This window comes from Amblyomma mixtum, chromosome 2 (genome assembly GCF_055824585.1).
Source record: "Amblyomma mixtum isolate Tamu chromosome 2, ASM5582458v1, whole genome shotgun sequence".
Taxonomy (NCBI): Eukaryota; Metazoa; Arthropoda; class Arachnida; order Ixodida; family Ixodidae; genus Amblyomma; species Amblyomma mixtum.
In genome coordinates this window covers 8,125,195-8,141,217 of record NC_143013.1, presented here as the reverse complement: position 1 = coordinate 8,141,217, position 16,023 = coordinate 8,125,195, and the positions used below count along the sequence as shown (strand labels likewise).

General features: G+C 49.3%; 3 protein-coding genes and 1 long non-coding RNA gene across 5 annotated transcripts in view; 2 read left to right on the top strand and 2 right to left on the bottom strand.

The window, feature by feature from the left end:
• Window positions 1-16,023, bottom strand: part of LOC149358332 (uncharacterized) — a 65,162-nt gene that overhangs the window by 39,873 nt on the left and 9,266 nt on the right. Inside the window, exon 2 of the long non-coding RNA XR_016288663.1 lies at window positions 4,769-4,864. This is a non-coding gene — a long non-coding RNA (uncharacterized LOC149358332). The remainder of the gene's footprint in view (window positions 1-4,768; window positions 4,865-16,023) is intronic.
• LOC149358333 (uncharacterized) overlaps window positions 1-16,023 on the top strand; it is a 33,519-nt gene that overhangs the window by 10,534 nt on the left and 6,962 nt on the right. The window contains exons 2-5 of one of the 2 annotated variants that reach the window (XM_089570386.1): window positions 2,719-2,834; window positions 5,506-5,562; window positions 6,743-6,831; window positions 8,601-8,684. The gene's annotated coding sequence lies outside the window, so the exon portion shown is untranslated. The remainder of the gene's footprint in view (window positions 1-2,718; window positions 2,835-5,505; window positions 5,563-6,742; window positions 6,832-8,600; window positions 8,685-16,023) is intronic. The other variant, XM_089570387.1, reaches the window with a different exon arrangement.
• Window positions 10,367-12,626, top strand: LOC149358335 (uncharacterized). The gene is made up of 4 exons (XM_089568817.1): window positions 10,367-10,670; window positions 10,730-10,848; window positions 11,368-11,689; window positions 11,725-12,626. Exons 1-4 carry the CDS (start codon window positions 10,472-10,474, stop codon window positions 12,300-12,302), a joined length of 1,218 nt encoding a protein of 405 aa, XP_089424943.1. The 5' UTR covers window positions 10,367-10,471; the 3' UTR covers window positions 12,303-12,626.
• On the bottom strand, window positions 11,939-14,266 carry LOC149358334 (uncharacterized). Its single transcript, XM_089575275.1, has 4 exons — window positions 14,227-14,266; window positions 14,045-14,161; window positions 13,371-13,427; window positions 11,939-13,271 (listed from the first exon to the last, which is right to left on the bottom strand). Exons 1-4 carry the CDS (start codon window positions 14,264-14,266, stop codon window positions 12,643-12,645), a joined length of 843 nt encoding a protein of 280 aa, XP_089431401.1. The 3' UTR covers window positions 11,939-12,642.

Here is a 16,023-nt window from a genome sequence, read left to right as displayed (position 1 = left end):
GGGCTGGATGAGTCGGCATCTCCTCCTCTCATCAACCAGCTGCGAGAGAGTGGAAAAACCCGCACCTGCCCAGCCTTGGGCGGTAACAAGAACGTCCCCTTCGGTCCATCAGATTGGACAGTGTTCGTCGACCATTATTCCCCAGCCAGGGATCTGGGGAAACCGAACGATATTTAACTCGGCCGTGAGTGTGGCCGAGAGAAGCCTGCTAGCTCCAGTCGACTACGGTTGACGAAGACGTTGCCCTTCCACTGAGAGCCATTCTCAGTCCCGCTCTATGTAAATAATGTAAATATGTGAATACAGTTTTTCCTTCACTTCCCCTACTCCCCGGCTCCGGCCCACGTTCCTTCCTCCTTCGGCATTGCGGCGGTGCTCCTGGACCCGATGCCTGGTTGGACACGCTACTAGAACGGCAAAACATAACAGCGGTCCGTGAAGCAGCCTCCCAGGAAGAATGAGTGGGATTGGGGATGGGGGATACTGCCTTTGGGGAAGGATATTCCCAAAGGCTGTAAAAGTCATCGAAAAAAAAAAAAACAACCTTTCATTTTGCTCCATTTTATGGCAGTGAACACCTTTACTCGCATTGGGAAAAAGTGCTTGCTCGGTTCTTGGTCAAACTTGGCGGGAACCGGATTCGTTGCCAGCGTAGGCGCCTGAAGCATCAGTAGTGTCGTATAGAAAACGTATTGAGACGTTCCAGATATTTGAATAGGTTTGTATTTCGCGTCATCGTCGGCGGTCTGATCCTCTGATTCGGTAACCGTATAAAATTTTCCCGGTAGTTTAAGATAAGGATTAACCTCTATCTGAAGCAAACACAAATATTTATATAGTCGCTGCAAATCATTACAGACGTAATCGGCAGTGGGTGCGTACAGTATTTTTAAATTCAATTATATGTTTAACTGATGACTGTTACTAAGCGAGCTAAATACGGATATGAAGGTTAGTATGGGGTTAAGGCAGAAAAGTTAGACTGTGCAGTGAACTATCTCTTAGTTACACACTGGAGTGTGTAGTCGTTTAGCGTATCACACTTAGCGCACACGCGTACACTGATCCGTCAGATTAGCCGAATTGCGCAATTTAACTCCCGACAGAATGCAAATAACCCGCATTACGAGCGGCAGTAGTCGATGGCTGTTGGGTTTTTTCTGAGTCCATATAACTTTGCTTTGGTTTTGTGGGGTTTAACTTCCCAAAGCAACTCAGGCTATGAGGGACGCCGTAGTGAAGGGCTCCGGAAATTTCGACCGCCTGGGGTTCTTTAACGTGCACTGACATCGCCTCTAGAGTTTCGCCTCAACCGAAATTTGACCTCCGCGGTCGGGATCACCATATAACTGCATGAGTTTTTAAAAATTTCGACAGCCATAGTGCGAAGCATCTGTTCCAACCGTAATAATGAATGGACGGCTATATCAACACGAAAACAGGCCTCGCCATCCAAAATACTTAAAACGTGAAAACATAAAACCTGATTTCGAAATGTGTAATAGTAATTCACCGCATGAACAGGCGATATTCACCGACGTCATGCTGTCGGAACGCATCCTCGGCTGTGTATCCTCCGAACTGCTTCGGAGTCGCGCGCACCCATGTACCATCGGGGCAACTAAAAGTTCCGGCCCGTGCCACTCTGCGTGGGGGCGCCACCAGAAGTGCTTTGTCAGGTAGCGGCCCTACGCAGAGTGGCACGGGCCGGATCTTGGAGGGGGGGATCTGTTACTTTTGCCCCCGATATTACCTCATAGTGATAACAGCAATGCTACCCAGTGGCTACCCAGTGCAGGGTAGCCAACCGGAAACCTTTCTGGTTAACATCCCTGCCTTTCCCCCTCTCTGTATCTCTAGGCATGGGGCAAGGTACAACGCCAGAGCAAAGGATCATTATGATCCGCGCGCTGCACAAGCAAACGCAAAACGTCAGACATGGCAGGAGGCCGCGATGAGCAAACTGGCTTCCCCATTTTCTCTGCCACGCGCTGCATGCTGGGAAGAGAGGGTGGCCGTGTCGGACGTAGTTGATTTCGGAGAAAGACATATTTTCTTTTTCTTTCGTCGCGATGGGGTCCACGAGAAGCGTCGGACGCAAATGACCTTGGAAAAAAGAATATTTTTCTTCTTTTGGTAAAGGCGGGGTGTCACCGAGCCATTTATAAGTTACCATAAACGGAGCGTGTCACTTTGTAAGTTACAGACTCGCGAAAACCGGTTTTCCTTGTAAGTTACCAAGCAGATTCTTCTTAGTTGTAACCTTTGCACCAGCCGGTACTAAACAAAACATCAAAGCAACCAGCACTGTAACGTTCATTTTATCGGTAATTACTGCTTGTAACCGTTATAGAAATAGTTTTATAGGTTACCAGGATTAGAGCGTGGGTGGGAACGGTGTGCAGTTGAAACAGTAAATTTCTGCTTCTCTCGCTGACATACCGTCGAATGAGTTTAAATGAGACATGAGGTAGCTCTGTGGGCCCGCCTTAGCGAAAGTGTGAGCGCATTTAGTCATCCGAAGCGTTGGTTGTGTGAAACCAGCTTTTAGATTTTATGTGATTGTGCGATATTTTCTGTCGTTTAAATTTAGCGTGCACTGTAAAGCCAAGCCGTTGTCGGGACCGCGAGTTTAAAGGCGTGTTTTTCTTTTTTTTTCTGCAGTTTACTTTAGGTTGGAATCTCAACGTCGTCTCTACTTTTTTTTGTTTCTTTTAGATGGCCCGTTGCGAAGTTGACCGACTGTGGCACGCCCTGTGGCTGACGTAAGCGGCGCCCTTTCGCGCGTCAAGCTATCGCCATGCAAGCCCGAACATCTCACACCTAGAATGATGGTAAGGAAAACTGTGCGTGGCATTCTGTATGTGACCGCAAAGGCATCTGGTTAGTTTAGTGGCCACGGAAACCAGCTGTGCTCCGCTCTGCGAGCGCTCTTTCCACCACGCTCGTCGTCATAGTCGGAGCACAGGTATGGTTTAGGCGTCTGCTTCTATCCTGCTGATCATTGCTTCACTTTTCTCATTTTCTCTTTCTTACTTCTCTCTCTCTGCGATACACACGAAGCAGTGATAGTGGCCAATTCGGGGCACAGGCCCATAAACTTTGCTCTTCATCATCTTGCCAGCCACTTGCTCCTGCTGTTGCACTCTTTTTACTTGCACCCGCTCACACAACGTGCAGCGTTGGTACCACTCCTTTAATGGTTAACAGGATGTGACGTCACTGACGCTGTCAGCAGCTGGCTGATTGAGGTGCAATATGATCGTCGCTATAAAAAAGCATAGCGGCCCCAATATACAGCTCCATAGGTATAGAGAGCTGCAGCTCTCTAAGAAGATATGCACACGACAGTAATGCTCCATTCGGGGAATTTTCGCCATTTCAGGCAATGTTCTGTCTAGAATTGGGCGTAAACGGAAAATGTAGTCGTCATGAATCTTCAGGGAACTACGCATGAAAGAATTAGCAGGGAATTGAGGGAATTGTTAGCGGCTTAAGATATTAAAATGTGGCTCGGTAACTTAGTTCCGTTAATGTACGTACATCAGTGACGCTGCGATGAGCATTAATAAAACGAAAAGAAGATTCCTCCCTCGCGCGTCATCTCTCGCGCTTTTTGCATTGGGTGCAAATGTAGCTCTGCCTCGGGTGACGTGTTTCTCATGGCTTTGCGGCGTCAGCGATACGCGCTACGGTGTTTTTTTTTTTTTTTTTTTTTGGGGGGGGGGGGGGGGGTTTATGGGGTTTAACATCCCAAACCGACTAAGGCTATGAGAGACGCCGTAGTGGAGGGCTGCGGAAATTTCGACCACCTGGGGTTCTTTAACGTGCACTGACATCGCACAACACACGGGCCTCTAGAATTTCTCCTCCAAAGAAATTCAACCACCGCGGCCGGGATCGAACACGCGTCTTTCAGGTCAGCAGCCGAGCACCATAACCACTGAGCCACCGCGGCGACACGCGCTACGCTGTGCCGGTCACCTTAAAATTGCATGTTGGCGGCTCAGCGCTTTCCTTGGGCGACCCGTACGATATTCTAGCCTCAAGTCTATCTTGGGTTGTCGACCTAGAGGACGGATCGACCAATTAGGGATTAAATATGGTAGTCTAGCCTGAGTTGTAACAACTAGCCTGAGTTGTAAAAGCCACTATCGAGATACGAGTTCATGCTCGTATCTTGATGCAGAGTAACGCAGACAAATAATCAAGCATTTTCTGAACTGCCGCAGGGAAAAAGTGGATGGACTAAGCGAATTTCCGGTTGAAGCATGAAGCATCATGCACTGTCACACAAGGGCATGCAGAGTGGTGCTTCTGTTGCTGTTGCTTTGCCTCGACGGAGGGCTGAAAATTGGGAACTTTTTCGTCGTCCATGCACCCACCTGTCTAACCTCTACTTTGCACACACTTTAGTAACGTGACTACTACGCCTTGGCAGCTTATAAAGCTTAAAGCTCTTAGATTTCCGCGTTGCCGCTGTTTGCTACCGGACGATATGTATTGCACTATTATCGGCCATCGTTACCCCGTCTTGCACGATGCAGCAACAGCTTGTCTACTTCGTCGACCGTTTGTTTGAACAGCATTTCGGCTTCAAGTTCCCTACCCTGGCCTCACAAAAAAAGTACCCTCGCTGGAATTGTCCATAAAGATTTTTTTTATTATTCCAGCTTTCATGCAGGGTAATTCTAACGTTGCCTTATCCAGCATTTTTTTTTATTCGGTAAATTCTTTTTTTTTCGTGCGATGCCGGCGATAGTGGTACCTCATCCATGCTCGTGTCAGCCGCCTCTCTGAAGTCGCCCGTTTGCCGTTTCCTGTGCGGCCGTTGCGGCGCCGTCCTCTCCGCTCGGAAATCTGTCTGCGGGCAAAAACAAAGTTCCGTTTGTCAGCAAACGACGCTTGGCAGGCTGCCGCTTCCCTGGTGTGAAGTTAAGTCCCTAGAAAAATCTACTCCCTAATCCGCATGATACCATGCGGCCTGGCGCCTAAACCCAAGCAGTGTCTACTCTTCCGGCGACGACAGCGTCCGACGCCATGTTCTTCCTGAAAGGTTCGTCGGTACAGTCGCGCGTTTTAGAATAGCAAAAGACGAACGTCAGACAGCACAGGAGTTTATAAAGCATGCATGACTGTGAGCTTGGCCCTGAACGGCTCCTGCTTAGTCAAACGCAGCTGCGGCCGGCCGCACAAGCCAACATCCCAATGGGCACTGGTACTCTCTTGGACATCTCATAGAGGTCTTAAACGTCCACAGGACGTCTAAGGGAGTTTCAATGCTCATTGGGATGTAACTAGATGGCGCTAATTCTCCAACACAAAAGCGCCCACGAGAAATGGCATGAAGAGACTTTGTCGTCGCTTTCGGCGCTGCCTCTCGTTCCGATCTAGATTTAGGTAGATAATGTACGTGTGCTACCGCGGAACGGGCGACACAGCTGGGAGGAGTCGATTCGACCGAGCTATGATTTACCGAAGTCATTTTTTTTTCGTGTTTTGCAGTTTCCAAGGGCCGAGCGAGAAAGAAGCGGGTGCATGGACTCCTTTTGTGGAGCACCGGTGAGCGATCCCGCTTGCTAGGAAGATAGGCAGCTTATCTAAATTGCCTCGGACCCTGTGCACGGTTATTTCCTCCCTGCGGCACTGCAGCCGTTCGGCAGGCTCTGTGCTGTGCCTCTGCATTGTTTACCGTTTTTGCGACCATGCTGGCAGTTTCCGTTTTGCACGCAGCTTGGGGCAACGGAGAGGCGCGACCGATGAGAGCGCCCTCGAGGGTCGTTGCGCTTTGACGAGGAAACTGCGACCTTTGCGAGAAAGGGCTCAAGAACCGCCTCGTGCAAGTGTCTTTGCGCCGCGAGTGGACATCAAAAGGAGAGATTGAAGCGCGTTCTATTGTCTTTTTCACATGGCCGCTATGCGCATGCGCGCTTCTCCTCTAGCTCCAGTGGTTCAAAACCGCCAGCTCCTACTGCGCATGCGCAGTTCACGGCCACCTGGATCGAGCTGCGCAGTTCATGTTAGTGACAGGCGCATGCGACAGATGGCGGCAGCTGTCAGACACGCACTTGCCACTTCCCAGGCGCAGATGGCTCCTCGTATCGCGCCTGCGTCTCCCACGTGCGTTTTGTTTTCAACCAGTAGGAGAGGAATTTTCTCCATTCCCCAGAGGGCGCCACTTCTTGTGAAAAAGGGACCGCTGGCGAAGGGAAACGATGAGGGCAAAGTTGAAAGACAGAAAGAGAGCAGCATGGGTGACAGTACAAACTACTTCGTCCAATTATTGTTGTTAGTAAAAATGAATTATCTGGCTCCTTCTCGCTACTTTGATGTTTTCCTGGCAACAAAAGGCGCAGTTATCGCCAAGAAAAATTGCATTTAAAAATCTTCCTACCAGTTGATTCAAGCTATAATGCCGTCGTTACCGAAAAGGACAGGTTGCCACCGTTTTGAAGTGAACGGAGGTGTTGCATATACTCAGGGATTTGCGAAAAAAAAAAATCGGTGTCGAGGCACATATTTTGCTTCCGAAATCGGCTGGTGTGGGATACACCTGTATTTTATTATTGTTCTATCTTCTAAAAGCTCTGTTTTCGGTGAGAATGGTCTCTGATTAGAACGTGGTACACTGGCGAACTTCGATTTGTCGTCAGTCAAAATGACATTTCTCTAAGACTTTATTTGTCTGTTTCTCGGTGCTAGCGGGATATAGTTGTAAATTTGTTTCACGTTTCATTTCCAGAATATGCCTCCTACCCGGATGCCGCCGCCAGGACGAGGCGAACGAAGTCAGCAGGAATCCGAATGACTCTCCCGCGTGAACACTGAAGAGTACGTCTTCCTCGGGCTTATTCCGCCTTTTATTTTCCTCTCCGGTCGCATCTAGCGAGACTTAATTCCACCTGTGTTGCGTGTGTCACGGTGTAATTAAGTGTGTGTGTGTGTGTGAGAGAGAGAGAGAGAGAAAAAGATCGGTTGGCTTTGTCTCCAGGAATGGTATACCGTGAACGTTTTCAGCTCCTAGCGATATTTACGTATAGCATGTATGAGATTTACATGATTTGCAGCATAAGTGGGCAGCACATCACTCGCATGAAGAATAAGCCGTATATTGTACGGCCTTAACGTCGCACACTTGTGGTCAGTGTTGCGCCTGCGCGGTTGCTACGCGGTTACTACGCGGTTACTGACAGACGCTTCGTAAGCCTCGACTAGCATGCAAGTGTTTTTAAGCATGAAATGCTTTTAGCTCCCGTTGTCGGCAGTCTGGTGACGTCACGCCGAGACCGAGAGCCAACATCCGGGCACCGTACGAAATTTAACGAGACTCTCTAAGCCCTCCTACAGGACCGGTATACAAGCACCGGTAGCTTCGCGTCGAACGGGTGGTGGCGTTCCTCCCTTCCTGTACGGTGCGGTTCGGGTGTACATCGAGATGACAGAGAATTACTGCGCCATTTCCTTTCCTCAAAAAGCCTTGCGTTCAAAGGGCACGGCATCGCGCCGAACGGGTGGTGGCGTTCCGTGGACTGCCTGGCAGCGCTACAACACGCTGTCGCATTCCACTCCTAAAGGCGAAGCTTCAGCGTCATTAGTTAGCTGTTAATTAGTATTTGGTCATTAATCAGTAATTAGTCACTAATTAGTAATTTTTATTGGTCATCAATTATATGTGACGTAATCCAGTGGTGACGTCACCAGTGTCACATAGGCAAAGTGGTACAAATAACCGAGGAACGAAAACAACGATTACAAAGATGAAAGGCAAACAGAAACCGGATACAGCTGACGAGGCAGGGCGGAAGAGGTTCCCCAGACACTCAGAGGAAACGAATGCGTCCACATGGACCAGTGCACAGTTTGTGTGACATGTGGTAGTGGTGTGTTGAACACTCGACCCATTTCAAGATAGCACCATCTACAAGCAATGTGTTATGCCCGTAAACATTTCATGCTTACTCTACTCTCGGTTACGGGAGAGGCAGAGAATTTTTTACTTTGTGTTCTGGTGCGCAGGCCCATAGAAGGGTTCCTATAGAACGGCTGCGGCTCATAGAAGGGTTCCTATAGAAAGGCTGCGCCGAAATGACCACTCGATCAAGTTTGTCGCTGTAGTGAGAATGTTGTTCGTCCTCTAATGAAGGCACCGGGCCGGTGAATGTGTGGTGTACGCTTAAGAAAGCAGATTGTTTATCGTGCGAACGTAGTACGCAAGAGAAGAAGAAACAGAGCGGACAACGAAACTGGCGTCCACAGTGGACGGTTATGAAAACATAATTGTTGCGACTGGCGGTCAACCCTTGTTTATATTATATCTGTTCATCTCAATTGGCCGCTCTCGCCGCTTGCGAGGAAATGTCGCGAACATCGGCATACATGCATACTTCGAAATCACGTGTCCATATCTTGCATCAGAGCAGGAGGATAGAAATCTTGCACTTTCGCGATGCAAGCAGCGACAAGAACTTAACCCGCGCGGTCATATAGCGGCAGCGGAAAAAGAGTCGACACAATGCTATCTACTCTGACACAGCCTGTATCCGCGCGAGTAGTCGCAGTATTTGCATGGACGCCGGTTTCCTTTTCTTTCTTTTCCCTAGTGGACTTCGGAACGGTGACGGCACGACGACGGACTCGAGCATGTGCTTGACTGCGTTTGCGTCCTTGCTTCGGCCATTCTAAAGGTGAGCAGCCCGACGTGCATCCAGGCGTAGGGCTTCCATTGTATACAGAAGGCTGGGTGTGTTTGGATGTGCGCGGCAGGCCGTATCATTGAAGCGTCACAGGCACTGAGGCGTTTAACTGCGCCACCTAAGAGGCGTCGTGTGTCGGAGCTTCGCGCATCCGCTCGGGCGCATCAAGCGGTGCAAAACGACCCGCGCGTGTAACACCTGAGCGGTCTCAACACTGCATAAGTCCCAATCATGGCTTCAGGTCGTTAAGACCAGGATCTTTTGCGGAGTGCCCTTTAGAAGGCCGCTGCAGACGTTTGCAAGGCGTTTAAATTAGCACAGTGCACTTACTCTCATTGCTAGCAGGTCTTGCCAGGCCTACCGGAGCCTAACTAATCTCCTATCAGCAGCAAAAAAAAAAAAAAGCAGTCTTAGTCGAGAGGGTATTTCAACCGCAGCGGAACGGGAAGCGCGGTTGGCGCTGTCTGGTGACGATGAACTTGAGCGATTTGAATGCGGGATCAAGCCTCGAGAAGGCACGTTATGCTTTGAAGGGGCCTGCTTGGCCCCGTTACGCTGTTTGAACGTTACTAGGATTAGCAGCCCATCGCAGCCCGTTTAGCTGTTCGGAGGCGGCATGATCTGGCTCTTCAACGCGAGCGTGTAGGCCGCTATCTTGGGCACTGACATGACGCGTCGGCGCCCATCGTTCCGCGCGAAGCGCTTTCCCTTGCTTCATACTCGGTAGAATTACTGTAGACTTCTTATAGACTCGATACTGCCTTCCTATAGATATTTCCTTTTGTCTATTCATAGTCTACAGATGTACGTCCAGTAAAAGTGTATGACCATAAATCTATAGACTGTCAGTGGACTGTCTACAGGATTTGTATTGTATATAGCCTAGTCTATGCATGATTTTCCTTAGAAAGTCAATATGTTTTATTGACAAGAGTGTATGAACTGTTAATAAATTTTTGTAAGGTGCCGCCGAATTTTCGGTACGCCGGCATGCGTAACTGCACTTGTTCGCGACGCCGCGCGGCGCACTCCCCGCACCCACCTGGCTTACACTTGAAGCCACATTGATGTCGTCGATCCTCACTTTGTGGTGCACAAGGGACGCTGCCAAGGATTGCTCGACCCGCCGACAAAGTGTGTAGGTTCAGAATGAATCCGTACGCCCGTAACCGGAGTGAGCGCGACATCTCCTAATGACAAAGGGGTTGATGTGGTTTCGTTGCCTTGTTGCGGCGATGATGCCTACAATCTCTGGATCTGGCGTAGACGATGGTGATGAGGAGTGTTGCTCTCGAGCCTGCACCTACTATAATTAACGTGGCTAGCTCTCACACAGCACAGGAGCGACGGAATGGGAAATTTTTCCACACGCTGTAACCGCGCAGTTGGCCCGCGAATTAAAGACTGTGCAATAAATTAATTGAGATTACGTAAAGATAGGCAATCCATCACTCGTCACCCCAGCGCAAGAATTTTTGAGCTAGCATCAATAACAGCGAAGTTATAGGCGATTAAAAATCACGCTCCTCCTCTCCCCCCTCAACTCGTACGCGCGGGGCACCATAAAAAAAAAGAAAACAGCTCCGGGACTGTGTTCCGCCCATGTATACGTCATTCCCTGACGTTCGGTTTACGACTTCCGGTTGTCGCACTCCCGAGGAGCAGCCACTGGGCGCGTTAAGTTAGCCTGCTCCGAGCTCCGAGGCGGAGTACTCGAGCGCGACACCTAGGAGCTCAGTCGGAGCGCAACTTAACGGCCATTTGATTCCCGTGCACGCATGAGCGCGCCACCTGACGTTTCCACCATTTCCGTTTCCGGGCAATATTTCGCGCGCATTTTGACCATGGCAGCAGTCAAGCGCAAGTTACTTCAATTCTTGCTAGACGACGACGAACTCGACGAACTTGACGCCCGTAGGCGCAGGCAGCAGCAGCGGTTTACCTTCATGCTGCAAGCTGCCCGTGTTGCCATTCAAGGTAAGATTCCACTGCTTTATCGCATTACAGAATATTAACTTTGCTCTCTTCGTATGAAGACCACAGAATCGCCGAGAGGAGCATCCGTGGCATTGAAGGATACGTACTCAACGTAGTACCTCGGTACACAGACATGCAGTTCAAGGAGCATTTCCGGATGACCCGAAGCACCTTCGAGGTAAACGACGCGATCAATTTTGTTGTGCAGCGCTAAAGAACGACACACAGAGAAGCACAGGATGGTGCTGTGCTTCACTGTGTGCCGTCCTTGAGCGCTGCAACAGCTTTTAATAACTATAAATCAACAAGCCCAGCTGACAGTTTTGCTACAATTTTGTTTGTCCACCATGGCGAATACGAGTGTTATTAAGAATGCTGTATGATTTGGGTGACCGGCGTCGCGGCCAACCAATAGGAGCGGGGCAGCGAGAGCGGTTTTGAGATTATTTTGGACTGGGCGCGATCCATAATTCGGCCCCAGTGGCTCCCTAAGCACAAGCAAGCACTAAACACGCTCGTGAGTTACTTTATGACGGTAAAAGGGCAACACTTTCTATACATTTTGTAACTGCAGTGAGCTAGTATCTTAAAATGCACTGGCCCATTTTGTTGCTGATGAAATTCATTATATCTAAGCTCATATCTTGAGCAGGAGCAGCAACCACTGGACATTCAAAACTTTGTGGTTGCCATGCAGGTGCTGCTGAGAATCACGCAAGAGTGGCTCATCATGGAGAGGGCACCTCGAATACCTCTGCAAACTAAAGTCCTGATGACATTGTGGTTGCTGGGCAACCAGGAATCGTTTCGTGGAGTGGCAGATAGATTTGGGATCAACAAGGGCTTACTGTTTTATCTAACAGATCGCATTATAGAGGTCTGGGCACGTGCTGCAAAAGAACTCATCCGTTGGCCTGCAAACCTGCAAGATGTTGCTCGGGAATTTGCCCGAAAATGGCGCTTTCCAGGAGTTGTTGGAGCTGTGGACGGATGCCACATTGCATCCGTCCACGAACAAGATGCGAACAAGATGCATACGAACAACAAAACGAACAAAACGAACAAGATGCATACTACAACAGGAAGGAATTCCACTCAGTCATCTTGCAGGGTTGCTGCGACAGCAATATGATATTCACTAATGTACACGCAGGCAGCCCAGGACGGATGCACGATGCCAGAGTTTTCGCCACATCTGGCCTTGAAGAGGTAGTAGGCAACTTGCCGCAGAATTTTCATATTCCAGGTGATTCAGCTTATCCCCTGTCAATGGGTCTCATGCGGCCGTACAGAAACAATGGCCACTTGACAACACAGGAGGTCAAGTTCAATGAAACGCTAGGGGCGGCAAGGTCAGTAATTGAGCGAGCTTTTGCTCAGCTGAAAGGAAAGTTCCGAAGGCTTAAGTACCTTGACATGAAACCCACTGTGAGAATGAGCAACTATATTGTGGCATCGTGCCTCGTTCACAACATAATCCTTCAATGCAAAGACACATTCGGTGACGACGACAGCACCATCGAGGAAGAGAGTGATAAAGATCCACCTCTTGATGATGAGGACACAGAGCCTGCGGACAGCCACGCTGCAATGAAGAGGGTTTCAATAACACGCTTTCTGTGCAGAAAGTAGTGTTAAGGTTTACAACAGGTAGGGTACTTCCAGTCCCGAAGTACTATGCATGCAAGATGCATCACACGCACAAGCTCTATGCGGTGAAATTATTTATTGTGTACATGAGTTGATCATTTTTGGCCAGAAGAACTCTCACTGGCAATAAAATGTTAAACACAGTGTCTGGATGTTTTCTCTGAATAAAAACTAAACTGGGCGGGACAGGCCTGTACCACATTCACTGACTAGAATATAAACTGAGAAATTGCACAGTATACAAACAGCAAACGCATACAAAATGAACAAAGTTTTTGCCCCAACATGACACACAAAAAGAACACCACAAAGTTCACTGCTGCTAATCCAGTGCTGCGAGGCGTTTTAGCATACCCAGTTTAAGCCTCTGCATCTTTAATTGCTGCTGGTATCTTTTTCTTTCTTCATCCTGCCATGAGTGCAAGTTCAGCAGAATTCCCTCCAATACACCAGCCGGTGTTCGACGACGCTTCGCATTTGGTTTGCTTTTCTGGTCCGGAGCACCATCATTTCTTGAGTTCTTTTCGCAGTGCACAGTTTCTTCTGTTGTCGGTGGTTCATTCATGCTGCCCGGGGTGGCCACAGCTAATGCGCAGGCAGCTGAGGTGGAGGGCTGTGGGAGCTGGCTTGACGCCACTGGAGCCTGGTAGTCTATGTTATTTGCAAGCAAGTCATCCATCACCTGAAAAAATGGCCACTCCTTTCTTTCTCTTCCACTCTTCTTCTTGTGCTGGCGGTGCTTGTCATACGTGCGTTTGAGACCTTTGAACTTCGTTTCACAGTCCGCAGCAGTTCGCGTGTACCCGTGCTTGCACATTTCTTCACTAATTTGTTTCCAATTGTCTTTCCTCTTTCTCTTTCTATCACTGAAGTCTTCTTTATGATTCTCATAAGATGAAATCAGGAGAAGTACCTCGGCGTGTACCCAACTTGAACTTCCTTTTGGGAGACCTACAGCATAAAGGAGAGCTACAGCTTAAGCCCCCGCATAAGAGATTAGTAACAGAGCATGAAAACCATTTCAATTCAAAGAAAAGAGGCTTTACTAACTGTTGTAGTTATGGTCGTAGTCATCACTTTCAGCAGTCCAGAGGGAAAACTGGTCCTCTGTAAAAGTCATTCAGTCATGGTGTACATCAGCCTACACCAGGACTCATTTAAGAATTGACGCTAAAAAAGTGACAAAAAAAAGAGGTCTTCGTCACCCTGTGCGTCAAAAATAGTGGCAGTGAATACCTCCAATAACCGCCTGTGTGCGAGTACAGCGGAGAATTAACCCGGCAAAAAGTGAAAATTCATATCATGTCACAATTTCTATCAGTGAAAATGCAACTCAAGAAATTTAAACAGATTTCATATATTATAATATTCTCTCAAGAACCCTACTGTTGCAAGCACTTTGGCAAGAACGAGCGTTTGCCTGCACCAAGTACAACGTTTGAAGGAAGTACCGATTTCATGAATTTCCGAACGCGCTTTGTACTTATTTTCGCTAAGTGCGGCGACGTACAACACATCGCGCTCGACAACGTGCCATAAACTTAGCTACAGCTTTACAATAAAGCTGGCTGCGCTACGCCAGCAACACAAGGCAAAAGCAAGAATTTAGATTTTCAACGCAAGATTCCCGCAGTTGTCGCTCGTAACTGCTCGTTTTCTGGAAACGAACAGAACACTCTTGATGGCTCAAAGAACGAAACAAGGCATTAAAAACTCATACACACCTGAGTCGTCGCATTGAGCGGTTTCCGCGTAAACATCCGACCGTGTGCCCGCCGCATCTCCGCAAAGCTCAAGTAAGTCAGGTCCTACAGTCGCAGCAGCCGTATCAAGTACGAACCCTGCAAATGCACCAACGATTAAAACAAGGTCACCGACGAACTATAGCAACAGTTTACGTACGTACCTGTGTTTGTGTTCACGACGAGCACAGACCGCGCAGCCATAACTGCCGTTAACCGCGAAAGGCGCCAAAAAGGAAGTAGCACCATAGTACCCGGAAATACGTCACGTCGCCAGACGAAACCAGACCCGCGCTCCCGCACACCGTCGTCGAGGGCGGAGCGCGTAGAGCGCGCTCTGCAAACACACACCGGAAGTCAGTTGTGGTCGTTTAGCTTACTTGGAGCGCACTCTGACGACTCGAGCGCGCTCGAGTCCTTTAACTTAACGCGCCCACTGATCTCCACTAGGGGAGCTGGATGCCGCATCGGGCTAGGGTGCCTCGATGCCAGCGCCGCCGTACGGCGGCGCTGGCATCGAGGCACCCTACATCGGGCGCCCGAAAGTGAAGCCACCGGAAGTAAGCGGCCTTGTCCCGGAAGTCAGCCTTTGGCAGTGCATGAAATCGGCGCTCAGCACGGTTTTTCAGTTCCAGTTTTGTTTTCCCACTTAGCATTTCGTCTTTTCGCCGTTCTCGTCTTTTTCCATGACAATGCCTACCTTTTGCGCCGCCAACTGAGCGAGGAGACCAGCGAAGTCTTCGGGAAGGACGTTTCAAAAATAAGGGCCCATTGCATTTCAATGGGGTGACACTAGCAGACGACAGGACGCCGCTACGCACAGCAAGTATGGAGCCTCGTCTACTCGGCTCGGTGTCGTCTCGTTTGCCTAGCTTCGCCAACTGTGCTCTTTACTGCGATGCTTGTTCCCACGCTCAAGCCCAAGTTATGCTATCAATGGGGGATAAATATAAGAAAGAATAGGTTCAAACATTCACCAGGCAGCTTACTTTGCAGCGACCATTTTACCGAATTAAGTTTAGACCGAATCGGAGCGAGGGCTAGGCTACTATCTTGTGAGGTGTCGACAGTGTTCGGTTGGTTCACATTAACGCCTCCAAAAGGTATGGTACTGCTTTTTCGACGGAGCGTGTCATGTACTGTTTCGTGTTGTAGCAAGTTAAGCCTGAATGGTCTTTAATTCGTGGTGCTTGGTGCAGTTGACTTCTAACAGCGCTTCTCACGCGCACTGCACCATTCGCCTTTTTTGTCAGTCGTTCCTCTCGCGCTTGCCTTTTCTTTACTGCACGAAAATTCGGTTTTAAGGTGACCTAGCCTCATCGTCTTTCCAATACTTCTCCTTTACGCTCGGAATACACGAACCAGGCAAGAACATAGTGTTTAATGCACGTACCCCCTTGCCGAGGCAGGTTGAGACCTGCATGCCTGTTTTCTTCGCTTTCGCAGAAATTACAGGGTTCTGCACACAATGCTCACATTTCTCGCGTTCAGCTTGCTTCTTCCTTTCATATAACAGCAGACATCACACGAAAACAACGCAAAAAACTGAGAACGAAAGGGCGAAAGACACGACTTTTTGCATTGAAATACACAGCAGACACCCGACTTCCGGGACAAGCGGTCCAACTTCCGGTGGCTTCACTCGCGCTCGTCTCGGAAAGCGGGAATGCGGCATCCAGCCACCTAGTGGAGATCAGTGGGAGCAGCGTGCGTCAGCAGCGTCTCTCCGCTTTCTTGGCTCCCCAACTCGCGACAGAAAGAGGCGGCAGAGGTAAATTGAAAACACATGCGTGAAGGCAATGCCCTGGCTCGCGCTTGCCCGAGGGGGTTGCGCGGCGGCTCGAGCAGACGATTTTCACCGCTACCGGAAGTGTGCCCGTGACGTCGTAGCTGCCGCGGCTCGAGCGAATGACAGCTTGTGGTGGCCTGCCGACGTCATGGGGCTAGTGACGTCTGTTTTC

What these genes read in the sequence shown, in the direction of transcription:
- LOC149358335 (XM_089568817.1), top strand. Translation starts at nt 10,472, where the DNA reads ATGAGCGCGCCACCTGACGTTTCCACCATTTCCGTTTCCGGGCAATAT. An exon ending in TGCCCGTGTTGCCATTCAAG is followed by an intron (nt 10,671 to 10,729) that starts GTAAGATTCCAC and finishes CTTCGTATGAAG; the next exon opens with ACCACAGAATCGCCGAGAGG. An exon ending in TGCATCCGTCCACGAACAAG is followed by an intron (nt 11,690 to 11,724) that starts ATGCGAACAAGA and finishes AACAAAACGAAC; the next exon opens with AAAACGAACAAGATGCATAC.
- LOC149358334 (XM_089575275.1), bottom strand. Translation starts at nt 14,266, where the DNA reads ATGGCTGCGCGGTCTGTGCTCGTCGTGAACACAAACACAG. An exon ending in CGCTCAATGCGACGACTCAG is followed by an intron (nt 13,428 to 14,044) that starts GTGTGTATGAGT and finishes TGACTTTTACAG; the next exon opens with AGGACCAGTTTTCCCTCTGG. An exon ending in CTACGACCATAACTACAACA is followed by an intron (nt 13,272 to 13,370) that starts GTTAGTAAAGCC and finishes TTTATGCTGTAG; the next exon opens with GTCTCCCAAAAGGAAGTTCA.